Source organism: Myotis davidii, unplaced genomic scaffold, assembly GCF_000327345.1.
Source record: "Myotis davidii unplaced genomic scaffold, ASM32734v1 scaffold534, whole genome shotgun sequence".
Lineage (NCBI taxonomy): Eukaryota > Metazoa > Chordata > Mammalia > Chiroptera > Vespertilionidae > Myotis > Myotis davidii.
Genome location: NW_006286678.1, coordinates 2,419,867 through 2,446,538, shown reverse-complemented (window position 1 = coordinate 2,446,538; position 26,672 = coordinate 2,419,867). Strand labels below are relative to the sequence as shown.

The 26,672-nt window shown below is 46.9% G+C and overlaps 1 protein-coding gene across 2 annotated transcripts in view; it reads right to left on the bottom strand.

Annotated features, from left to right (window-relative positions):
* Positions 1 to 3,012: 3,012 nt before the first annotated feature.
* ANKS6 (ankyrin repeat and sterile alpha motif domain containing 6) overlaps positions 3,013 to 26,672 on the bottom strand; it is a 32,323-nt gene continuing 8,663 nt past the window's right edge. The window contains exons 6-14 of one of the 2 annotated variants that reach the window (XM_006758437.2): positions 25,590 to 25,788; positions 24,777 to 24,826; positions 21,563 to 21,766; positions 20,361 to 20,514; positions 18,292 to 18,461; positions 14,218 to 14,401; positions 9,582 to 9,649; positions 7,173 to 7,289; positions 3,013 to 3,391 (exon numbers count right to left, since the gene is read on the bottom strand). In XM_006758437.2, the coding sequence (XP_006758500.2) occupies positions 3,287 to 3,391; positions 7,173 to 7,289; positions 9,582 to 9,649; positions 14,218 to 14,401; positions 18,292 to 18,461; positions 20,361 to 20,514; positions 21,563 to 21,766; positions 24,777 to 24,826; positions 25,590 to 25,788 (1,251 nt within the window). In that variant the 3' untranslated portion in view covers positions 3,013 to 3,286. Of the gene's footprint in view, positions 3,392 to 7,172; positions 7,290 to 7,684; positions 7,719 to 9,581; positions 9,650 to 14,217; positions 14,402 to 18,291; positions 18,462 to 20,360; positions 20,515 to 21,562; positions 21,767 to 24,776; positions 24,827 to 25,589; positions 25,789 to 26,672 lie in introns of those variants that run through there. The other variant, XM_015560487.1, reaches the window with a different exon arrangement.

Below are 26,672 nucleotides of genomic sequence, written 5' to 3'. Positions count from 1 at the left end.
ACCCAGCACACACCAGGCAGGAGGGACAGTGCACAGCTGCTGGGAAAGGGCCCTCCCCTACAGGACAGAGAGCCCTCTGCGCAGGGTCCTGGCCATCTCCAAGTCAGGGACCCCTTCACCTTCATGTCTCACTGACCAGCAGGTCACCTCTGCAGAGAGCTGCTGGGAAGAACAGAGGCCATTACCAAAGGCAACTGAAGCCCTTGAATGTGCCCTCAACCCATCCTAGGGGCTGTGGGGCTTCATGGCTGCCACTGTCCCAGTCAAAGCAGGGTCTCGTTGCCTGTGTCCAAGGAACCCATCTTGCAAGAGCACCATGAAGGAGCATTCGGTGATCAAATGTGTGGGAAATGGTACAAGTCACCTGGCTCCCTTCAAAACAAACAGTGGTGTGCTGAACGTTCTTGGATGTCCTATAGCAAAGGTGATTATGTAATTTTGCTGTGACCCAGTGTCTACCAAACCTATTTGATCCAAGAGCCTCACCCCACTTTCACATACACACCCCTCTGTTTTTCTTTATGAAAAGCCTATAATATCCTGTGAAAATAGTCATCCAGGGAACACACTTGGGGAAATGCTGGTGAAGGTCATCGAGCAAGGGAAACACTGTGGAGTGGTTCAGCCTCCTGAAGGGACACATGGAGTGAGAAGGGTCATCAGAAAAGGGATCATGGCCCAGAATGGGTGCCAGGGATCTCTCACCAAGCACACACAAACTTCCTGGGTGAAAAAGCCTTAGAACCACTTGAGTCCAGTGAAAAAGACAAGAGAACCATCCATTCTGAGCCTTAGTCTTCCCATCTGCCAAATGGGAATAATCAGCTCTGTTCTGTCTGGAGTCATCAGATGAGATCATGGAGATTTGCATTTGTGGAAAGCTGATGCCCAGCTCTTCTGCATTGTGGGTGTTTAATCAAACTTACCTGAGTAGAAGCTGCACAAATATGGGCTTATGAAGAGGATAGGAAAACAGCAAAAAGCTGGCAAAAAACCTCAAGGCACATAACTCAGAGGCCATGTATTTCATGTGCAAACAGGCCTAGGCCATCCCTGGTGCTTCTTGCTCCAGGAGCTTGTGGGAGTCAGTGGAAAGAGCACAGGCTCAGAAGTCCACCAGTTCAGTTCAAAGCCAGTCTGCTCCTTCTGCATGTGTAACAGGCACACAGCTTCACTCCTCCATGTCTGTTTCCCCAATGTGCAGGATGGGGTTAAACTATGCCAGCTTCCAGGGTGACAGGATGAATGGCACTGAGGTCAAGCTGCTGCACACAATGGTGCCCAATGACTGTGTCTCCTTAAAGGAGGCTGGCATGTGAGGAACAATTATAAAGACATTTGTCAGTGATGGCTAAAATGAAACCCTTTCTCTCCAGTCATGTGGAAAGTTAGCTTCAGCAGGTAGGAGGATGGGAGGACAAAGAACCAACAGCACCCACTGGACTGACAGGCAGAGGGAGAACATGATCAGGCTTTGGGCAATGCAGTAATGACCACTTCTGAAAGTCAATGGAGCAGAAATGGGCATTCATGGCTGGGGGAAGGAGAGACGAGAGGCCTGGCAAGGAGCCAGCATGTGCCCTGCAGAGCTCATGATAAAGATCAGAATTCTGTGAAGGCTACCATATCTAGGGTACATCCTGCAGACCAAGTACTTTATGTACTCTGCTCTAAGCTCCAATGAAGAGGCTCAGTAACCCATCTCTGGCTACACAGCTGGCCACCCACAGAGCTGGATCTGAACTCTGAGCCCTAGTCCAGAGCACAAACTCTTTCAACTCCACTGTGCTGTGCTGTCCCCTAAGGTTGGGATTGGATCTCCCACTCACATCTCTTGCCTGTTGAGGTACTCAAGGGTGGAGACTGGCTCTAGCTCGTCTCTGTACCCCCAGCACCCAGCAAATGACAGGAATGTAGCAAGTGTTGGCTGAATGAATTACTCATTTGAAAACAGTACAGAAAGCTACTGGATTTAAATTCAGAGCCCTCTAACATAATATAACATGGTAGAAAAACTACATGAGCCAATGCCCTTCTGAGAAACATAGCACTAACAGAGTTTAGAAAACATTCCAAATTCCCTGCTTCTTTGCCTAGAAAATGTGAGCACCAAAGTCCTTCTACAATGTAATATAAATTTGTAACAATGAAAATACATCCTGCATATCAGATATTTACATTACGATTCATAACAGTAGCAAAATTACAGTTATGAAGTAGCAACAAAAATAATTTTATGGTTGGGGGTCACCACAACATGAGGAACTGTACTAAAGGGTCGCGGCATTAGGGAGGTTGAGAACCACTGTATTAAGGTCTTCTGCTCCCACTTGGAAGTGCAGAAAGTCCTACAGTGACCTGGGGTGAGTGGTCTGGAGTATCAGAGCATAATCTTGCCTGATCACAGATGAGGAAACTGAAGGCCAGAAAGCTACGGGATCTCCCAAGTTCACACAATGAGCCTCCTCCGTTTTCCAACATAACAGGCTGCCTTTGCAATAAAGAAAAGCGCATTCAACACACACACCCTGTTGCATGCTGTATACAGTAGGTGCAGTGAAGTACCAAAGCAGAGTTATGTACAAAGCAGTAAGGGACGCCAGTGACTGGAGGGGTTAGAAAAAGGCTTCATTTGATAGATGACTCTAACTGTGGGGAACAAGTTAGAAGTTTTAAGGGAAGATGTAGCAGAAAAGGCTAATCTGCCAAAACATGCGCTTCCCCAGGACAGAGCTGTTGCTGTGAAGCCACTGCCTGAACAAAGACTACATTTCCCAGTGTCCTCTGCATCCAGGTATGGCCATGTGACTACTGGTGACCACTGGTGAATAAAAATAGGAGGAGCCAATGGAATGTGAACAGTTAAGAGCAAGGCAGTAAGAGATGGCTAGGCCTTCACCTTCACCATCCCTTTCCCCTTCTGCCAGCCGGAAAAGACTCTGAGGCCCCTGGGAAGGCACAGCCACAGATGAAAGAAGCTGGGCCCCCGAATCACTGTATGAAACCACCTGCCAACCTGAAGCAGCCATACTAGACTTTAAGTGAGACTAAGTCTCTGATGGGTTGGAGTTTGTGACAGCAACAAGCTTCATCAACTACCGCAGCAAGGAAGGGGAAGCGGGGTGTTCCAGGCAGAGGGAACAACATGACTAAGGCACAGTGGTGTGACGAGGCACGGAGTGTTTCATCAGGGAACGGGGAAGAGTTGAGGGTGGCTGGTGCACTGGCTGCGTGGAGGCAGTATTGAGACTCAGAGAGCTCACGCTGGTGTCCACAGGAAGAAGGATCATGTACAGGGATTGTTTCCAGGCGCCCTGGTGTTGCTGGCACTGCTCTCAAAGGAAGAATGGAAGTTGTGAATGGTTTCCTGTAAAATCTGTCTCTCACGTCCCTGTGGAGGAAATTGAAAACAGACACAGAAAGTCTTGTAAAATCTTTTAACCATTAATTCAACTGACACAGTGTTGTTAATGTTCAACTCATACTTGAAGAACCTATGGGTATCTTGGCAAAATATCTGACAGAGTACCAAGTTTAATAAGACACTCTGAGTCAGACTCTCCCCCAGCACCCACCATCACTGCATGCCAAAGACTGAAGAGGCCCCGAGACACGGGAGTCCAATCCCCCGGACGAGCATGGACAGCAGAGCCCTGGAAGCAGGACTGACTTGCCCGGGTCACACAGCATGGAAGGGAGATCGCCTCCCCTGCTTCGCTTTGTGTGATCTTCCAGCCCTTGGATTTCCAGGGGATTCAGTGGGAGCCAGACTTCTTTCTGCTACAGTGTGAGAGTTTGAACAGCCTTACTCCTCCTTGCCCAAAAGATGTCAGATTCCTATTCACAGTGATTCACCCCATCCCTGCAAGATCTCCCCTTCCTGCCCCCTTACACACACAGTTTGGGATAGAAAAGGAGGGGATGTAAATGTTTCTTTAAGCGTAGAGAACATCTTCACTGAATTCCTGTCCAAGGGGTAGCAATACACAGAGGTTAAGACAAGAGACTGGAATCAGACAGCCTGGGTTCAAAGCCTATCTCTCCATTTACTAGCTTTGTGGCCTTGAGCAAAGTACTTTGTCTCTCTGGGCCTTGGTTTCCGCATTTATAAAACAGGGATAATAACAGTACCTTAAATGGTTGCTGCTGACATCGGACCCTGTGTAAGCAGCAGAAGCCTACAGTTCCTGTCCTCAAAAGGAAGCAGCGTGGCTTAAACATATATTTTTAAAACTAAAAAAATAAAAATTTAGAAAACAAGAAAAATAAACAAATGTGGTTAAAATGTAAAGCAAATTAAAAATGAGTAATTTCTGGCAGATTATTCTCTGCTAAGAATAAAAAAAGTCCATTAAATGAGTCCAGACACCAAACTCTCTCATTTCATGAACTCCCCACATCCAGAGGGGTCCCTCTCCAGACTCCCAGGTGGATATCTCTAGTGCTGACGTGGCACCCCCGACACCTGAGAGGGCAGTGGGAGTCTCCCTTCAGTTAGTTCTTCCAGTTCATTTTAAATAAGCTGGGAACGTGCCATCAGGATTCCATCAACACAAACCTGAAGGCTGCAGGGCAGAGGACAGAGAAGCAGGTGTGGGGGTGGAGGATCCTGAGTCCCTACTCGATGCTCACTAGTGGGGGCATCCTAGGCATGATGCACCTCTTCCCCCCACTGCTAAGTGTCCGTGCCTATAAAATGGGATAATGTCGCATGCTGGGGCTGAGATGAGGCTCAACCTGAGATAATGAATGAGGTGACGCTATGCAAACTGCAGAAGATGGAAAAATAAACAGGAGGGGTGACAGCGATGCCATTATTAAACACCACCTCAGCCTTAATTGCCTTAGAAACGAGGTCAGGGCGAGACAGGGTTCCAGCATTCTCTGCCTCCTAACCTTAGGAGGGAACTGTGAATGATGAAAACCATAATCATTTCTGCATCCACAACTGATTAAAGATGATGATGATGATAATTGCCCTTTAAAAACCCCTGAATTTCAAAGGACCTGCCTGATAATTCTCAAAAGAAAAAAGCAAATAGCCATTAAAAGTAGAAAAAGTGTTTTGTCTATCTAATAGTTAAAGAAATGCAAATTAAAACAAGGCACATCTTTGGCCTATCAAATTAATAAAAATTAAACAACATACCAAACTCTCATACCCACAGTTGGTGGGCATGTTCACTGGCTCTTTCTGGAAAGTAATTCAAGAGAAGATAACGTATACCTTGAATTAGACTCTCTGACTCTGTAATTCCACTTTTAAACATCTGTTCTGAGCAGATAATTAGAATGCCGTATACACAAAGTTGCCCCCTGCAGCACTAGAGAAAGTTTGGATATGTACATCCAACAAGTAGGAATTTAAAAATAATAATTTTAGTACATCCATGCAAATTTATCGTATTAAAAAAAGTTCTAAATGGCATGGGTAACTGCATATTTTAATGTTAAATGAAGAAAGTGGGATATAAAAAAAAATACGTATCTCAGACACATAAAGACAAACATTTGGCACAGAACACTGCAGAGTAATCTTCTCAAATGTGAACAGTCTTGGCCTCTGGGTGGATGGACTCTGATTTCTTTAAAAATTCACCTTTTTGGTTACTGTGCAAATTTAGTAAAATGAATATGTACTGCTTTGATAATCACAAAATGTGGGAATGAAAAAAAAAGCAATCAATGGCTTAAGACCAGTCAAAGGTGAAACTCAGGTCATCATTTCTGGGTAACCTTCTCCAACATATAAACTACTTGAAACTAACTAATAAGCCAACTCACATACATACAGCAGCTTGAATGTTAGAGTGGGTTTGCACAGAAGTTACATGGCTTACAAGTGCTTTGGTGATTTCTTTTATGGCTGAGCCAGATTTTTAGGTAATATTCTTCTTCTTTTTTTTAATTTAGGCTAAAACGTTCTATATCTCGAATTTTTCCTATCCTTCCTTGAATGGCCTACACATGGCTTTCCCCACCTCCATCCTCTCCTTGTCTCACATATGTGAAGGCAAGAGGAGGAAGGTCCGAAAACTCCTGAGCCACAGGGTGACTAAGCCAAGTAACTGAGAAAGCATATGAAAAGCGGCTTATGAAGGACAAAGTGCTTCCTGAAGATTTATTTGCTATTGGTGCTACAAGTCCGGTCAATACTCTGTGCATACCTGGCAATAGAGAGAAAGAACCATAAAACCGACCATGCTCTCTGATAATAACCTCGTATCGTGGAACAGAGCCTGAGGAACTAAACCACAGAAGAACAAGGACAGAGGCAGAGATGTCCACCACAGTAGTTTTGTAACAGCAAAATCCCAGACGCAGCAACTGTAGTGCAACAAATGGGGAGCCGTTAGGCAAAGTGTGAAAAAGCAACAGATAAGCAAGTATTGTACATTGTTGTTGGAATGAGAGACAGAAAAACCCAGGCCACATTAGGGAAAAAAGCAGAAGGCAAAGGCATGTCAATAGCTGGATGCTACTGAAACATGACTGCCTGACTAATATCTGCAAAGTGGATGTGATTTGCTTTTCGTGTTTTGTTTGTTTTTGTTTGTTTGTGTTTTGCACATGTGTGCCTTTGGGTGAGAGGGAGGCATTGCTAATCTTTAGCTTTAAAGGTGAAATTTAACATTAGACAAAAAAATGCAGGACGCTAACAATACCAACAGTGATTGATGGGTGTGCCAGGGGCTGTAAGCATTTTAGTCCTGGCATCAGTGCCATCATTCCTGCCTTACAGACAAGGAGAGCCTGGCTCAGAGAGGTACCTGACTTGCCCCGGGCAGCACAGGGAGTGAGTGCAGGTGTTGTGATTCAAACACAGGTCGGCCTGACAGCAGGGCATGTCTTTTAATCACGGTCTCTGCTTCCACTGTGCTCTCGAGGGCATTTCCCAGCCCTATAGGTGGAATTTCTGGAGGGACTATTTTAGCTGAATCTCAGGAGAAACGACCTTATGGGAAGAGAGATCTGGAAAAGGAACGGGTCACACTCGGAGGCAGTGAGCACCCGGTCATGAGACGCAGGAGAGCGTGGCCAGCCTCTGTCAAATATGCTGGAGATAAAATTAGACCCCGAAGGTCCTTGGAAACACGGAGGGCCTAGAATCCTAGTAAAGCTGTGAGCTGTTCAAAACAGGAAGAAAAAATAAAGAAGATTGAGAACAATACCTTGCCTGCATTCAGTTCAGAAATTGCTGCCAGAATCTGCTGCCTGGATCCATCTGTCTTAATACCCAGCTCCTTCAAGTCGCCGTCAGTGAGGGTGAGGAACGCTTCCATATCCACCTGGGGAGAAAGTAGGGGGTTCGCTACCATCCGCCTGGTGCCACACCTCTGTTCCCAACCACAATAGAAATATCATGATTATGAGCTATTAGTGCTTATTAGTAGTGAATCAATTATGACTTACTATTTCCAATTCCTGACTTTATGCGGAAAGTTTAGTTGAAAATATCAGTAAGAACTAACTCTCCTGAACTCTAGCCCTGGGATTTTCAGAATAGGTGAACTCTGGAAAATCCTGAAGATAAAACAAGTAAGAAAAGTCTCCGAGGCAGTCATTTGGGTGGCTGGAGCGGTAAATGTCCAAGTCCTGCCGTTAGAAAGTAAATTCCCATTTTGGTGGGACTTTTACAATACTGGCTACTGCACAGAAATTGCGGGTAAATGGAAGTACTCACCATGTTTCCCCCCAGAGGACAAGAGAGACGCAGACTGTGGAAAGATAGAGAAAATAAACAAGCAGAAGCAATAAGGAAAGAAGAGCACAGAGAACGAAGGTGGAGAAGGGCTCAGAGTAAGGGCATCCCAACGCCGTACAACCCTCGGTTTCTACGGGAGAAATCCTAACCTTTCTGTCAACCCTGCCTGAGCCTCAGCTCCAGGAGAAACACCTCCCACCCCATCTTTCCTTCTCTCTTTTAACAGTCACTGTACTTTCCCAGGTTAAAAAAAAACCACAACCTTGAACCAGGTTTGAGTTGGTGGGAAAGGTCTACTCCATTATCCAATCCCAAGCTCTCTCTGAGTGCTGGCCTCGCCCATCTCTCTGATGATTAGCTCCTCTGGGACTTCACAGCTCAGGCACGAAAGAGTGCATGGCTTCGACTGAAACCGCCTGCGCCTGGCCTAGCAGGACACTCACCCCCTCTGCCCCCCCATCTCAGACGTGTGGCAGAGACGCCACATCCAGGCCGCTGTGGCCAGCTCCTCAGAAGGCAGGGAATATATAAAACAAGAGTCGGCAGCCATCAGCAAACAGGAAAGACTTTCTTGTTGACCATAAAAATCCCTGCTCAAATGGAAAACTCCAGGGAGGCAAGAAGGACAGACTGGATAGGGCAGAAAAGCAAACCGAGAAAGAAAGCCACAGCATCCCAGTCTGTTTCTTGAAAGAAAAGACAAACTCCTTAATTGCATCTTGAGCTTGTTGGGGACAAGGACTGATTCTCCTGATTGCTACTATATTTGTGACAGTTTCATGTACTAAGCTGAGCACCAGAATATTCTAAACCAGTGAGTACACCCTGGTGGCTTGTAGGCCGCAGAGGAATTTTATTTGGCCAAAAGAGGAAATATTTTAATAGCTTATTGAGATATAATTCATCTGCCATGCAGTTCTCCCATTTAAAGTGTACAATTCAAAGATTTTTAGTACAGAGTTGTGTAACCTTCACCACACTCAATTTTAGAACAGGTTCATGCCCATTAGAAATCACTCCCCAATCTCTCCTCCCTGCATTCCCTGGCAACCACTCATCTCTCTGTCTCTACAGATTTGCCTATTCTGGAAATTTCATATAAATGGAGTCATACAACACGTGGCCATTTGTGTCTGGCTTCTTTCACTTATCAATGTGTCATGCCTTCAAGGTGCATCCCTGCTGTAGCATGTGTCAGTGCTTCATTCCTTTTTTATGACCAAGTTACAGTCCATTGTACAGAGTTAACACATTTTATTTATCCATTCATCAAGCAATGGGCATCTGGGTTGTTTCCACCTTTTGGCTGCTATGATAATGCTGCTATGGACATCTGTGTGCAAGTTTTTGTTTGGACATGTGTTTTCATTTCTCTTGGGTGTATACCTAGGAGTGGGATTGTGGGGTCAGACAGTAACTCTATGTTTAACATTTTGAGAAACTACCAAACTACAGGACAGAAATATTTTAAATATGTGACTTTGAGTGCTTTGGAGCAAATAGGAACTCTCTTAGATGAACACAGGCTCTCTATCCAGACACTTAGCACAGAATCATTAGGATTTGCCTCTGATCTGCTTTAAACCTAAAGGCCTGTCAGTCGATCCCCTTTGACAAGTGTGTGGACGGACTCAAACGTGATGAGAGAGAGAGGGCAGTGCTCAAAATTACAAAAGTTCATTCCAACAAAACAAGCCATAAGGTCCCCAGGATTTCACTGTGATGAACTGAACTAAATGTGCTGAACACGAATTCTATTTCCTCAGCTGTCTCAGTGAAAAAGATCAATCCAGGCTGGCAAAATGAAAACCCACATATTTAGACAAACTTTTTTAACAGCAGGATTTAAACTGACATTCAAAAAAAACATCCTTACCTCCTGCTCCTCAAAAATGGGCTGGTATTTCTCCAGTGACAATTTCTTCAGGATTCCAGTCAGTTCATCTTCAAGAGGGAAAGATGTGAAAAAACACCATTTTAGAATTTGATAAATATATCAAAAGAGTGAACTTCAAACTTTCACTAACTCTCCAATGGCTGCAACCATCAAGTTCTTGGCATTCTAGCTGCTGGGTCTAAAACTCCGCCTTCTGGCCAAGAACAGTTTCTAGTTATGATTTCTTGACTGCTGGTCTCTGCACCTGCAGTAAATGCTAATGCCAGCAAGTCCCCAGCTAGTCAGAGAAAGAACTTAAGAGCAGAGGCAGGTGCGGTTGAGACCAGTCGGGGTTTCGCCCAGGTGTGCAGAGGCTGTGGCTTCCAGAAAGAAGGTCACATCGCAGTGGAGCCGCAGAGCCAGAGGGGCAGAGACCAGAGGAAAACAGCGTATTTTGGGTCTCGAGATATCAGAGTAGGGAGAGTAGAGAAAGGAAACAAGACCAGCATTTGGGGGCTTGAAGAAATATTTATTCACACATTCAATAAGTATTTACCAGACAAGGCATTGAGGACTCAATAGGGACCAAACAGACAACAAGCAAGCTGACAGAGGAGGAGAACAGCATGTGGGAGGCGGACAGGGGATGGGAGGATGCTGTTTTATAAAAGATGGTCAGGAAAGGCTTCTTTTATGAGGTGTCCTTTGAGCACTAAATGAAGGAGCACTAAATGAGGACATGCAGATGTCAAGGGAAGAGCAGCAGGCAGGGGGAACAGCAAGTGCAAAGGTCCTGGGGCAGTGGTTGTAGTTCACAGAACAGTGAACTGGAGGTTAGAAGGCCTGAGTTCCTTCTTTTATTCACTCATTCAACAGTGGCTACCCATGTGTCTACTCTGTGCTGGGAATGCCGGCACGGAAAGGTTCCTGCGATGAAGGAGCTCAGGGTGGCTGGGAAGATATAAGGAAGAGGTGACAACTGATGCACATTGCTCACCATCAGGTGCCTGGTACAGGGATGACACATTTGCTCTTTACAAAACCCCATGAGGTAGATCCTATTACTTTCCCACTTACAGATGAGAAAGTAAGGCACAGAAAGGTTAGGTGCCATATCCTGGGTAGGTCATACAGCTAGTCCACAGGGGTTCAAACCCAAGCTCTAGCTACGAGGTCTGTACTATTCACCCAGCTCTGCCACTTCTCCTGTTGGTGATGAGTGAAGGGCACAAACAAGGGGATCCGGGGACAGAGGGGTCAGCTGACCTAGCCGAAGGAATTGGAGAATCTTCCACAGAAGAGCTGCTATTGGGCTAGGATATATGTGATGAACTGAGTCCCAACACAGGCATCATCCATTGTAGTTTCATGACACCAAAACCTTTGCTCCTGCTGTTCCCTCCACATGCAGTCTCCCTCCACAGTGTGTGCTGGTAAATGGTTAACAACTGCCTCTCAGGGGAAATGTATTCATGTGTGGAGGTACATAAGTTTACTGCAGAGTTTACTGACATAAAGAATGTGTAATGCACAATTTACACATGATAATAGGTTATACAATATTCTTTATTATAAATTCCATATAGCAAATGTTTTCATTGCATTTCAGGTGTCTCACTGAATTCTTGTACCTATAGCATATTTCCAACATAAAGGCTGGTTAATTGTTCCTTTTATGTGATATGTAAGACAAAATGAAACAATGAAGACATATGTTAGAACTTCATGTGAGCAAACTTTGCTGAATTAGATAACCATTTTCAAATCCTGGAAGAATATTTTCTCAATTTCTTGTGCTATTCACAGTAGATCCATACCAGACATGACACTTTTAAGTTTAACCTGCATAGTTAACATTGTCTCCCACGGACTAGATCACGTCTAGGTGAGCTATAAAACAACAAACCAAGCCCTGACTGGTGGTGGTTGTTGATTTCCATGGTGTAAAATACACCCATCATAGCCGATTTCAACCTACCAATGTAATGTTCCTGAAAGTGGAACTGGGAAGAGATATACAGGAGCAATGCATCATTATATAATATTCCCACCATATAAACGAGATATAAATAACCTCAAGAACATATAGACATTACTAAAATGCACTAAAAAAAAACAGTAAAAAATTTTGTTTTAAATACCAATGCCTTTCTACTTAATATAATTTATCTAATTATAAATTCATGTAATTTGTTTTTCCTTTTTCATCTTCTTATATATGTTTACACACACACACACTTATATATAGGTGTTGTAATTTGACTTTTAATAGCTGTGTTTAATCACCAGCTCATACATTTCCTGTAAAGTTAACACTCAGCTCCGGCCCATCACTGCCTCATCACTTCTCAGCCCAAGCGGCCTGGCCGAATGCCCACTCCGGCAAAGCCTGCTATGACGCTCTGCACTTTGCTGCTCACATCTTGTGTTACAGTCATTTCATGAGATTCTGTTGAATGCATCTGACTCCCCTGCCCGATTGTGAGTTATCCTACCACCCAGCACACATATGGTACCCAGTGCCTGCCTTAGAAGCCTTCATGAGATGAACGTGAGAGTGAGAAGGCGACTTCCAATAGCAGTCCAGAGAGAGGGACTAGGATGGAAAGATGGGCAGGGCAAAGGCTTGCATGCAGCCCTTGATTGGGCCCACACATTTCCCACAAAAATATAATATCTGTGTCTCAATGGATTTCAGCATCTATTCTGCGACAGTCTAATGCCCACAGGACAAGGGTCTCACTGCCTCAGGACCCACAAACCCTGGAAGGGAAAACTGAGCTTTCTAAGCAAGAGAAATTAATCCAAAAAGAATTCGCTGTCAGTTCCTCCTCTTTTTTATCCCAACTAGGGCTCTGCAAACCTTTTAAATAATCAATAAAAGGGGAAAAGAGTGGGCATGGACAATGCATACACATGTCCACTGTCTCAACTCTGTTTTGGAAAAAGGTGAGGTACAAATACCTAACTGAATCATTAGGGGTTTCAACTCCTGGAAGCCTCTGAGGTGGGAGAATTCATGAATGGGGAACTTAAAGATTCCACCTAGAAAACACAGGGAGGAATGGGCTTGCTAGTGAGATCGGAAGCTTTTATACATGATCGCACTAGATATCACAAAACAATAAAGCAGCCCCCAAACACAGAGGATGCCACCGGCAGCATGCATTCATCAACTCAGGACAGACTAGGGCCTGTGCAGCTGATTCTGACTTATCACCTCCTGGGCAGAACCTGCTCAGCACGACCGCCCAGCACTGCAGTGAGGGACCTGCAAATGCCCCGGTGAGGCCCATGTGCACTGAGATCTTCCACCCCTCTCCGGTTTATACTCCTTGATTTGCACCTGCCTGAGCCCCCATCTCTCACAGAAGCTCTGCTCCCTCCTTCCCCATCCCCACTCCCAGGAGCCACCAGAGGGCAGTTTTAATAGATGACCTTCTTCTCATCTCCCTTTATCTTTCCTGGGGCCTCACTGCTGAGCCGCCGCTCCTGCCCTGCCATCCACTCCTTTTCCCTCATCACCCCCACGGGAGAGGCTTCCATTCTTGCATGCAGGGTCCAAAGTTCTGGTTGCAAAAGTCTACAGCTTTTGCTTGCCCAGCATCCGCCCTCCTCCTCTTTCTGGAAATAGAACTTCAATTTTCCTGTGAGGAACCACTTCTCTCTCACTTCCAATCCATACCGTTTGGGCAGTGCAGACCAACCCTGGCTCCAAAGGCAGACACAAGACCTGGGCCGGGCCAGTCAGCACATTCACCCCAATGGACCCAGCGGTAGTCAAGGATGACACAGTTGTTATAAATATAGCTGCAGCAGGCCAGTGACCTTTACGCTTGGGATTTTGTTGGGTCTACTGAGAGGTCAGCACTCTTTCTGCTGGGGTTGCTAAGTTAGTAGGAAGAGGAAGTAAGCCTAAACCTGCTTGGGGACATCCTTGTCACCACTCAGAGAGAGCCTACCTGAGATACGGAGAGAAATACTCCCAAAGCGCCTGGATCCAGACATGCCTGAAGCACACCCTAGACCAGGGGTGGGCAAACTTTTTGACTCGAGGGCCACAATGGGTTCTTAAACTGGACCGGAGGGCCGGAACAAAAGCATGGATGGAGTGTTTGTGTGAACTAATATAAATTCAAAGTAAACATCATTACATAAAAGGGTACGGTCTTTTTTTTCAATAGTTTTATTCATTTCAAACGGGCCAGATCCGGCCCGCGGGCCGTAGTTTGCCCACGGCTGCCCTAGACACATCCGTTATAGGAAACTAACAAATGATGAGGTTTTGTTTTGTGTTTTTGCTTAAAGCAAGTGAGTGGAGATTCCATCACTTGCAACCGAAAGAATTCTGACTTATACAAGGTTCAGGGAATGGTACCTAACTGCTGTTGGAGAAACATTCCTACTGGTGTGTATATAAACAAAGCTCACTACATTCCAAAACTATGAGGTAGCTTGCCATACCTTAAGCAGTGAAGACAAAAACACAAGGCAAAGTCAGGGCAGGGGAGGGGCCGGTGTTGTTTGTTTATTTGCAACAAATAAGCCTGACCTAGGATGACTAGAGCAATGAAAGGTACCTGCCAGGTCACCATAGTGAAGAAAAGGGTGGGGTTCAGGACCTCAGGGGACTCACCCTCATCGGTGATGGTGCCGCTGCTGGAGCCCCCACTGCTCTTGGACTGGCGGTGGGATGAAGAGGAGGACACCGAGGACTCGGCCGCATGGCCTTTGGGCGAAGGGGAGGGTGTGAGGGTGGGGGAGGTACTTTTGGAGGTAGTGGAAGTTCCAGATGGAGGCCTTTTGCTCATCTCCAGTTTCTGCACAAAAGATTAAGACAAATACATAGCTATCACCTGGACGGTGAAATGATTAAAACAGACATACAACAGAGAACATTCAACAGGATAGCCAACCAGGGCTATGAAATCTATTTTAAAAAACACATGAAAGCAAACACAGCATTAGTAGAACAGTTACAGGAGAACCCTCCCCTGCAGCTGAGCACTGGAATGGAAAAAGCGGCCCATAAAGTCAGGAAATTCAGGGACTAGTCCTGCCCCTGCTAGCATCAGGTCCTTGGCCAAGTCCCCTCCCTCTCAGTTAATCTAGCTCTAGGATGAAAGTGTGGCTTATATACCCATGAAACCCCTTTCTGCTTTTGATGTCATCTAAACCAGTTGCTTCCAACCTTTCACCAAAGGACACATTGTCCCCCTCTGTTTGTGTACCATTTAGTTTTAAAAACACTTTTTTATTTGGAAATATTTTGATTTACAGAATTACAAAAACAGAAGAGTTCTGTGTATCCCTCAGCCAGCTTCCCCTGATATTAACATCTTACATAACCATGGTACAATTATCGAAATGAAGAAATTAACACTGGGACACACTGTTAGCTAAACTACAGACTTGACTCAGATTTCATGTCACCACTTGTTCCACTAATGCCCTCGTGCTCATCCAGGATCTGGTCCAGGCTCCCATGTTGCATAGACTTGTCCCGTCTTACTCTCCTCCAATCTGTGTGACAGACAACTCTTCAGTTTTGCCTGGTCTTTCATGACCATGACACTTTTGAAGAGTCCTGGTCAGGTATTTGTAGACTGTCCCTAAAATTCGGTTTCTCTTATGTTTCCTCATAATTAGATTTGCTTATGGGTTTTTGGGTCAATGACCACGAGGTGATGTGTCATTCTTAGCACGACATACCAGGAGGCACAAAGTCTCAATATCTTATTGCTGATGTGTTAACCTTCATCACTTAGTGAAGATGGTGTCTGTCGAATTTTTCCATGGTGAAGCTACTATTTTTCCCTTCATAATAAAGAAATATTTGGGGGAAGATATTTTGAGCTAAGTATCTTGTTTTTCCCTAAAAGTCCTTAATTAGCATTTGTCTATAAAACAGATCTACCCCAGCCAACAGCAAAGAAACATGATACTCTGGACCTGTGGGCAGCATTATTGGGGAAGGGGGCAGGTAAGTATAGGATTTAAGGTGCTCTGAGATATCTGAACTACTCTCTATGTCCTCAATATAGGAGACTGATTACATTAATGGCCCCATGTCCACTCCTCCCTGGATCCATACCTTTTGCTACATAACTCTCTCTGTTCTCCTGCACTGGGTGTGCGGATTTGCTTGAACAACTTGATTATTTTTCAACTCATGGCTTCAGGAGAACATGTCCCAGCTTGCAGACACACATGGCCCAGTTGTCCTGGTTAACCCAGCCAACGGCCAGACATGCAAGTGATCCGCCTCGTGAAGTCTAGCCTACACTGCTGACCTGCAGATTCACGAGCTAAAGAAACGCTTTTTGTTTTAAACCATCCGCCTTTAGGGTGGGAGCAGGAAGCTGACATACCCAGTGGACCTTTGGGCGTTCAGAGGTCTGGGAAGCGTAGGAAAATGCTCTGAACCTCCCAATCTGAGCCTCCTAAGGCTCACTTCATGCTGATTCACAAACAAGCTAGAGGCCATGCCTTGTGAATATTCCACTATTACAGTAGAGCTTGTTTTAAGCAAAGTACAAAAACCAGGTTCAGGAGGATCATATTTTGAATACTAATTTCTAATGCTTCCTAAGGGAGTCTTTGAAAAGCCCTTTATGTCTCCATTTTGCTGCTGGAGCCATTGACAGAAAGCCACTCCTGATGTCCTTTGATTCAGGGCAGTGGTTTCTGAGAGCACTGAGCTGGGATGGCTTCCACACTCTGGGGGGAAAACAGATTCCCCAGACCCTGTCTTGAGAGTTTCATTCGGTTATGCTGGGTGGAGCCCAGAAGCCTGAAGGTTGCAGCAAATTATTATGTTAAGACTATCAGGTGATCATTGAACTGGATCGTTTCCCCAGTTTATTATTTCCTGAATGCATCTTTTTTTTTTTTAACATTTTTTATTGATTTTTCACAGAGAGGAAGGGAGAGAGATAGAGAGTTAGAAACATCGATGAGCGAGAAACATCGATCAGCTGCCTCCTGCACATCTCCCACCGGGGATGTGCCCGCAACCCAGGTACATGCCCTTGACCGGAATCGAACCCGGGACTTTTCAGTCTGCAGGCCGACGCTCTATCCGCTGAGCCTAACCGGTTTCGGCCTGAATGCATCTTTTGACACAATTTCCATTCATCAGAATATGCATGTATATAGATTGTAGATGATAGATGCATTCATGTGAGACAATAGTTAATATAATTTATATGTCTATCTATTTCCAACACCAATTGAAGGAAGGAAATAATATCCAACACATCTAATAAGGTCATCAAAATAGAAACAGGAAATTTTAGGCAACAGAGAACAACTATATCAGAGCCCAGACTAGCAAATTTACTTTAATGAGTAGCTCTGAGTTTCCTAGCAGCAAAGGCAAAAAGAGTCATACAATAATTATATAATTCATACTATTTGTGGAAAGAAAGTATATTCAAGTATCAGTAGAGACATTTTTCCTAGAGCCAAATTCTAAAAGGAACTTAATTACAAAATCCTATTACCCAAGAAAATTTCAATATAATGGAAAGTATGCTAATGCATAGGGAGAGAGAAACTTTTTCTGGAGCTATATTGTAAAAGGAGCCTAATTATGTAGGTCCAATTGCAAAAGGGACTTTGAATAACGAACAGTGTGTAACAAACAGTGGCTGGGCAGGAAATAAAGACTATTTCCCATTCATCCATTAAAACATTAATTTCTGGAGGCACTTCTGGACAAAGGTCCAAGGATGAGGCCCTCAGGCGATCTAACTTTAAGCTTAAGGTCTGAAAACTATGATAAAGAATGGGGTTGTGCCTGGATTTGGGGTCCTCTCAGCAGAGGAGATGGACTTCACTGCACCATTCCAGAGAAGCATTTGGGGTCTCTCACCCATTGCAAACTCCACAGATGCAAACAATGCAGTGATGGCTCCTGGGCTGCATCGTTGGAAGAACGGTGTCAAAGCAGGCAGGCGAGGCCCTGGCTCTGTCCTGCTCACCAACCTTCCTCCAGTCCCTCCCCTCTGCATGCTCTGGCTTCTGGAGCGCTGCGAATGCTGTCCCCTCACCTTGAAACAGTCTCACACCTGCTCCTTCGATCTGGCTCCTCCTCCTTCTGCTCCCCATATAGGTATCACTGATGCCCTGGAACTGGGAGGGCATCCTCCCTTCTCCACAACAGTCCTTATCACACTGAGGTGGGACTGTTTGTGTCATAGTGACACCCTGACAGTAGTCACAGAACCCCAAACCACTGCTGGATCCTCACTGCTAGCAGTGCCAGGCACAGAGCAGAAGCTCCCAAGATGTGTACAATGAATGAACAAGGTGGTGCTAAAAATGTCAACACAGCTGACACACAGGGTCACCAGGGGCCAGGCCCCACCCTAGATGCTAACGTGTGGAGCTGGGATTTGAACCCTGGCAGTCTGCTCCTGAACCCACACTCGGAACCCTTTTGCTCTAATCAATGAACATGTGCAACATAAAGCTGGATGAGGCACCTGCTGGGGCCCTGGAGATCAGGCGGGAAATGACCATGTGTGCCAGGGACCCAGGGCACAGGGCGTGATCTCAGCAACTACCCACCCAGTCCAGCCCTTCTCAGAAAACCCAGGAGCAGCTGCTGGAAGGGGCCTGTCTTGAGTCCCGTCACCCCACATGTGGACCATGTTAGGACAGAAGCTATGAGTGTAGCAGGAGGAGACAAAAGCAGAACAAGCACCTTGCCACCGGGACTGCCACCACCTGTAGGGGAGCCCAGTTGTTCAGAAGGGCTGGACCCAGGTGCTGGCCCAATGGGACTTGACCGATGGCTGGGCTTCTGCTCAGATAGTCCGGCTGCTTTTTTCCTCTGGGCAGCGATCTGGGACAGGACACTGTCTATGCTGCCACCTGAGGAAAAAGGAATGGGAATGACTGTCACGGGCCCAGCAGACTGCAGCATGGTGCAATGGACTCCCTGTGCTGACCTGAAGGAGCCAGAACCACATCTCCCAGAATCCCTCTCCATGTGATTCTGGGTCAGGGCTGACCACGAGAGGACTCCGCATGAGAACCAGAGGTGGCCAGGATGCAGTGGCCACTGTGTGCTGAAAGCATCAGGAAAGAGGTGGTGAAGGATGCAGTGCTGGCAAAATCAACTTGTCCTCACTTTTCCCCGCACCATGGCCAGCTCAGCCAGCCGCCAGCAGGCACAGATGCCTGCCCACCCTGCCCTGAATTCCCACTGCAGCCCCTGTGCAGCGCCTTCCACCTGTCAAGCCTCACCAGGGCTCCTCCCTCCACCTCTGTCTCCCCCTTTCAGACCTTCACATCCCAGCTCCTCCCACAGTTGTGTCAATAACTTCCTCATTCCTAGCACCCGGGATGTCCTCTTCCCTGCTTGAACCCTGACGACCACGTTCCCTCTCCCAGCTCCCCCAAATCTCCTAGCAACCTTGAGTTACTATGAAAGAAAAAAGGAAAGTGATAATACGCAGGGCTCGGGAAGATGCCAGAAGGAGGACACTGATAATTAACATTTACAGGGCATTTACCAGGCACTGCGGTAAGTATTTTACACGTATAAAAAGAGTCATTCTGAAAAGCAAAAATGTATCAAAGTCCTTGAAAACAGGCAAACTCATTGACCCCTGATTTGAGGGAACTTATTATGTTAAGCCAATCACTGAGTATGCGAATATGGAGGTAGGAAGGCATTACTTAATGTGGTTATTACCTACAAGAGCAAAAATCTAGAACAGCCTCGGAGCTCAGGATGAGGGAACTGGCTGTATAAAAGTGTGATACCTCATATGAATGGACTGCTCTTTGGCTGTTAAAAAGATGCTGTAGATATAGGTGTACGGACATTAAAAGGTGTTCACATCCTGGTGATGTGTGCGAAGAGGGAAAAGGTTGCCGAGCCCTCTACGCTCTGAAGCCAGCCTGCCTGGGTTCGGGTCCCGGCACTGCCGCTTCGCAGCTGTGTGACCCTGGCCGAGTTACTTAGCTTTCCCGAGCCCCAGTTCCCTCATCTGCAAAATGGAGAACATATCCTTGCAGGCTGTTGGGGGACTGAAGGAGAGCATTCATTTCAAGGGTTTGATAGGATGCCTGGTACATACTCAGCGCTCAAAAATTATTCCACTTTCATAAATACAATATGCATAAAAGTACTTTGCAAAGACATATACCAAAATGTCAACGATAACGTCCAGTGGGGGGGATTATACCTTTTATTATGATCCTCATCATCATCATGACTATTACCTTTTGGTTTATCTGGTCTTTAAGCTTTTCTACAAGACACATGCATTCCTTGTAATGGCATAAAGCTGGCTTTGGTTAACCCTGTATGTCCTTGGAGAGGACAAGAAAGCATGCTGTAAGGTCAAAGTAACTGTGGGGCACTCGGGTTTGGGTCCCAATTATCACCGACTTGCTGCATGTCCCTGGGCAAATCTCTTGCCCACTTTGAGCTTCCGTTTCCTCATCTGTTCTATGAAAAGACAGCTCTCTGAGGTTTTACCTTTAAGAATTTTAAACGCCATGAAACGCCATACATTTCTCCTAATTTCTTGTAAAATTTCCCAAGAAAATAAAGTACTATAGACTTTATTTCCGCTGTCTCCACTCTAGCCCCCAAGAAAATGCAGGGAAGAAACTCAAAACTGTGAAGTCACTGAAAAAAATCCCTTGGCCACATCAAGAAGATGAGGTGTATGCAGTTGTTTCTGGAACTGTATGCAGAGTGTGCACAGCCCCAAGGGATCTTCCCACCTCCCCAAGGGGCCCTGCCCGGGTACCCACCTGAGCGGTTATGCAGCTCCCCGCCGTGCCTACTCATGCCCCCTACCCCACTGGAGCCACCTGAGGAATGAGGCGAGTGGTTGAAGTTTCCAGAATTGGCAGGAGAGGCTGGGCTTCTGGAGAGAGATGGAAATTTAACCGGCCTGACAGGAGTCTGCAAGTACAAGGTAGGTGTTACGGTTAGGGGTACTGTTCCTTCCTCTGGACACCGGGAATCTCAGCGGGCCCTCCAGAGCCAATGCCTGCATCCGCCCTGCACATCCTTGCTGACCAGTACTCAGCCTCTAGGAGTCCCCTGAGGATGGGAGCTCACTGCTAGCTGCTGCCAACCTGGCCATTAGCTCAGGCTGAGCCCCCGTAACATCAATTCCCACAGGTCACCCTGCTTTCAGGATCACTCAACTCCTCCCACTTTGTGGACCAAATGTAAACTCGCCCTGCCCATCTCTAGGGCAGGTTCCTGATTTCTCTGTAGAAATTCGATATTACAATGGCCCAGGGAAGCAGCAGCAAGCACAGGGGTCAGCCCTATTTTATATCAGAGATGGAGGCCCTGACCTTCTCCAATCACTGAGCACAGAGCGGTAGGGCAGGTCCAAAATCCTTTTTGCAGCGGAGGAGACAGTCTACACATGGAGATAACCTCCCACCTCAAGAGGGATACCTCAGTGTGTTACAGAGACACTGAGGGCCACGGTGGTCCAGAGGATGGAAGTCACACCCGTTCTGGGTGCAAGAAAACACCAGTACTGCACACAGTTGTTTCCTAGTGTTTGCTCTTGGTCATGGACCTGAACAACAAGTAGTGTAGAACTTGATTAAAAGCCAAGAATCTGATTTTTGGTCTCAGGCCTACCCCACCTGGGTGATCTTCAGCAAATTACGACCCCTCTCTGGGTCCCAGGGTCCTCATCTACTGAAGGGAAGGTTGAATTAGCTCAGGTCTTCAAACTGTGTTCCTTGGAGCCCCAGGGTTCCATGGAGAGGACAGAAAAGAGGGGCTCCTGCTTTCAATCCCTGTAATCTATTTACATATTAAGTCCCTTATAGAATTTTGTTAGGTAAATGGTGTCATTGACTTAAGAAAATAAACTAAAAACTTTTATTTAGATTAGTGGGTCTGATGCGCTTCTGGCTACAACACATCACTATTTTAGTGAGCGGTGAGTGACACATCAAAGTGTGTCAGCTGGGCGACTTACAGTGTCTGTGCTCCCGTTGCCCATGGAGTGGCCCCTGCTGGCTCTCTGGGGCAGCACAGTCTTCATGGGGTCTGCCTTCCCGTTGTGACATGTCCTGGACCGGTCCGAGCTCCACAGCTCAAAGCTGGAAGGGGGTAAGAAAGGGGGGATGACTGCCTTCAGCTTGTCACTCGGGAGTCTGGTGAAGGGGGCTCCATTTCGAAGCTGAAAAAGACAGGCTGTGGGTTAGACAAAGGCCCCGGGAGGCTCCCAGCTCTGAGAGAAAGGCTCCGGGTTTCTTCTGCTTCTCAGAAGGGCACCATCTACCCCTCCACCCAAGCCAGAAACCCACATGGTGTCCTCAGCTCTCCTCCCAGCAACTGAGCAATACCCACGTCTGCTCTGCTCCAGTTCCTGGCTTCTGGAACCATCCCCAGCAGCGCGATTAGAACAGGAAGAGGATAGAGGGCCGAGGTGAAGCCACGTGATGTTGGGTGTGCCGTGGGGCAGGCAGGGGAGCTGGCAGAGCACAGGGGAGGCACTCCTTGCTGCAGGCAGAGAGGGCACCTGGGAGGAGGGGCATCTGAGCTGAGCCCGAAGGCCAGTGCAAGCTGGCCCAGTGAGGACAGGGAAAAGGACACTGCAGATGGAGGGAACAGAATGTGGAGAGGCCTGGGGAGAAGCAGGCCACGTGCAGAACTGCAAGGAGACTGGTGTGATCACAGCTGGGGTTTTAGGATGGAGGGGAGAGAGGAGGGGACTGGCAGGCATGGGCTAGCTCTCTGTGAGCCCAGCAAACACTCCCTTCCTCATCCCACCACACCCATCCTACTCTCCAGCCACACCTCCCACGGCTGGCATTTTTAACTGTAATTGAATTTAAAATTTTGAAAATGTGATCTGGGGTCAGCAGAAAATCTACACAATGACTGGTGGACTGTCAAGGAAAAGCATTCACAGTCTACACTAACTTTAATTAAGAAAAGACTGAACTTCGTGCCAGATGGTGCTTCGCAGGGAAGGGCATCCCACAGCTAAACCTGCCTCCAAGCTGGGCGTCTCTGCAAGGATGGCTGCAAATGCCCACTCAGCAGGGCTCCCCAGCCAGCTTCCATCTGCCAAGGGGCAGGTGGGCATACTGCTGCCCTCTACAGGGCATGAGGAGGTGGGACAGTAGAGGTCCAAGGCAGAAGGGCACCCTGGGTTCCCACCATGGCTGCACTGGGCTTTTCAGAATCTGTGAACAAGCGCTGCTCCCTCTGGACTGCAGCCATTCCATCCAGCAAACAGGGGGTTGCACTGGAAGATGACCTAGGACACTCAGCTACAAACCCACCACAGCAGGACACTTTCACTCCTCCAGCTGAGAGTCTAAATTGTTGCACAATTTCTGGAAAACAATGACATTCACACCCTTTGATCCCAGAATTCCATTTCTAGATATTTATCCCGAGGAAATCATCAGGCTAGTGGGGGAAACTGAGACACAGGATATTCACCAGAACTTTAAAGCAACAACAAAAAAACTAGAAACCCCAGAGTCCAAAGGTCAGACTTCACTGTCACTCAGGCACATTCCCATGACGGAATGCTGTGTCATGCAGCTGTTAGATGCGATGAGGACAGAGCGTGTTCAGTGACAGAGAAAAAATGAAAAGCTGTTAACAAATCAAGCTTGGGACAATATGGGGATGACGATAACAGTGCCTACTCTGCACGGCTGTCGGAGAGGTTAAATGAGTGCATGTATATAAAGTGATATAAACAGCAGCTGGTACAAGGGCTGTGTTAAGTATCTGCTAATATATGTATTAGCAGATATATTATATATATATATATACATACATATACACCATGGTATTATATTCATAGGTGCTAAAAATGTTAGAAAAAATGCTCAAGTAATATATACCACAAAATACCAATTATGATTGTATGTGTAATCATGGGTGATTTTATTTTTCTTCTTTATATTTCACAGCATCTTCCCAAATGTCAGTAACAGCCTTTCTGTCATCATAATGAAAGTTAATATTGCTCTTTAATATTATCAAATGTCAGGTAGTACAAGCTCCCACTGTCAGTGTGCAGAGACACCAATTTATACTTATTGCATGGTGGACAGGAGCAGGCAGATTCAGGCCAAGACTCATTGCTGCTGGGCAGGTCCTGAGGCAGCTTAGGACTTCTAAGGCAGCTCCTCTGCTCCCGTCTCCTCTCCAACACTGCCCTCTTCTGGCCTCCAGATCAGGGTCTCAATTATATGGACTTCAGTCCCAAGCGTGGAGGAACATGAAGCCCAGAGAGGTGCAGTAGCACGTCTAAGGTCACACAGCAGATAACGAGCTCATTGTGAGCTAGGCACTATGCTAAGATCTTCCTGTGGATGATCTTATTTTAAAACCACAACCATGAGAGATAGCATCCCTAAGTCAGCGACTGCTAGCTAGCTGTTCCCCAGTATCCACCTTCCACATCCTCCTTAGTAGATGCCCCTGATATTTAGTTGGGCACACAAGCACCTGGAACAAAGACTTCATTTCCCAATCTCCTATGCAGTGTGATGTGGCTGTGTGACTAAATCCTGGCCAATTTGAGGTAAAAAGAAGTGATATGTGAGTTTCCAGAAAAACTCTCCAAAAACACCTGATATGTGCCCATGGCCATCTCCTCTTTCCTGCTGGCTGGAATGCCCAGAGCCACCTTGACTAAGAACCCATCCCTAGGAGACCAACGGGTAGAGGAACCGAGGTCCCTAACTCCACGGAACAACGTACCAGTTCTGAACTTCACTTACAGGAGAGAAATAAGCTGCTATCTTATTTATGCCACTGTTACTTGGGGACTTTCTATTACTTACAGCTGAACATAACCTTGATACATCCCTAGATGAGGAAACTGAGGCCTCGCTCAGGCTGGAACATTCTCTATGAGTCCTCTCTCCTGGGCTCTCAATACCAAGTGCCCAATGTCACCCAACTACTCCTACCCTTCAGTGCCCCGTCCTCAGGACCTCCATCTGCCCTCTAAGCGTCAGCACAGCCCTACCCACGGTTTCGGGCTGGCATCTGTTCCAACTCCTCGGTGCCCGTCCAGTACCCATTGTAACACATCGTGATGGCAATCCCAGCTGTGACCACCACAAGAACGACAAACGCCCACATCCCTCCTTGTAAATCAATCAACTAATGACCGGGAGAGACCCGAAATGCTTTTAGAAAAGCCCCACACTCACCATGGTTGTCAATAACACATCTTCCTTTTCTCCTCTCGTGCTCCCGGGACCTGAGAGACAAATGGAAGTTTCCTGAAATGACCACCCCCACCCTCCCACCCCCACGACTTTGTGGCATGAGGATGAGTGAGTGACCAGCTTGGCCTTCATCCTGGCCAACCAACTCTCCCGGGAGATTAAATATTTAATAATAATTGGTATTCAATATCTGAATAAAAGGAAAGCATTAAAAATGTATCTCAGAGCATGTTTTCAGCTTATAAACCACTACCGTGCTGGGTCAGACAGTGGCGCCCCCAGCTCAATAGTCTGTCTCAGACAGTGGTGCCAAAGGAGCTAGCCTAGATGTGGGGCATTTGTTACAAGAGGTCTGATCTGAACAGTTTCCCCAGCAATGCGGGCATCTCCTTTAGCACTCTCGCAAAGTCATCCAATCTGCTGAATACCTCCAGTGTGGGGCAGCTCATTACCCCTCCGCCCCCAGGTAACGTGTTCTATTTCAAAACACTGTCAGTGCCAGGGACACACCACATTTGATAGGTGGGAAAGCCATCTCTCAGTGACCTCAGGTCCTTCAGCAGGGTGTGTGGGACAGGAACCCAGGGCTCTTGCCACTAGCTCCCCTGATTCTACCATGCTGACAGCATCTGTGTCCCTGCCTAAGTCTCTTCTTTGCCAGAGCAGCCACTCTGCTGCACCATCACATTCCAACATCATCTCCCCTTTGATATCAGCCTAGAAGGTAGGACATAGAGCAGAGGATTTGGGTCTAACCATTCTGGAAATTCTACCACATCTGCAGCTTTTTCTTACCATTGTCTTTCATTGTGGGGGCCACATTGGGGAGCCCAGAGCAGCTTGTCTTGTCCTGGGGGGGTGCCCGCATTGTAGAGTCCAGTGCTGGCTCTGGCTCATCACAGAAGGGCAACGGCTGGTTGTTGGACAGCCCACGGGGCAGAGTCTGCATCAGTTTGAGCTTCCGGAACCGATTGGACATTCGGCTCCACCAGGACTGCCAAGGGGATGCAGAGCAGAGGTCATGCAAAGGAACACCCAGCCCAGGAACAGGGACTACTTCACACTTGCTGCCCCTCCCCTCTCCCGGGCCCACGGCAGGCATTACCAATGGACCACAGACAGCACCCTTTCCCAAGAAACCCTGACTCTAAATCAGCGGTTCTCAACCTGTGGGTCGTGACCCCTTTGACGGTCGAACGACCCTTTCACAGGGGTCGCCTAAGACCATCCTGCATATCAGATATTTACATTACGATTCACAACAGTAGCAACATTACAGTTATGAAGTGGCAACGAAAATAATTTTATGGTTGGGTCACAACATGAGGAACTGTATTTAAAGAGCCAGAAGGTTGAGAACCACTGCTCTAAATGCTTCCTAACCCTGCCCTTAGGAGCCATTTCCAATAGGCTGGCGCTGGCAGTGAACCCTAATTGCCACCCTTCATCTAATCAATCTCCTCACTGCACAGACTGAGACATGGAGACCCAGGCAGGGGTGCTCCTTGCTCAGTCCTACAGCGAGTCAAGAATAGAGAGGTGGACACAGAGGCAACACCAAACACCTTAACATCTATCACTGCATAAGCTCTTCCCCCCATCCCAGTGACGATGTGAGAGGTGTTAGGGTGTCCATACCAGGGCCTGGCCATGTGTCACTGTAGCTGATGCCTCCCCACCTAGAAAGAGGGCGGCTGCAGTCGAAGGTAACTGGCACAGCCCAAAGGAAGGCTGTGAGGGCCTGGCCTACGGAGATGGCAGAGAGGTCAGAGGGATCCATGCCAGCAGCACTGTGAGGAAGAATCCCGGGCCTTGAGCCACCACAGGAAAGGAATGCCAAGTCTGCAGATCTGAGGAGGCACGAGAAGCTCAGAAAAA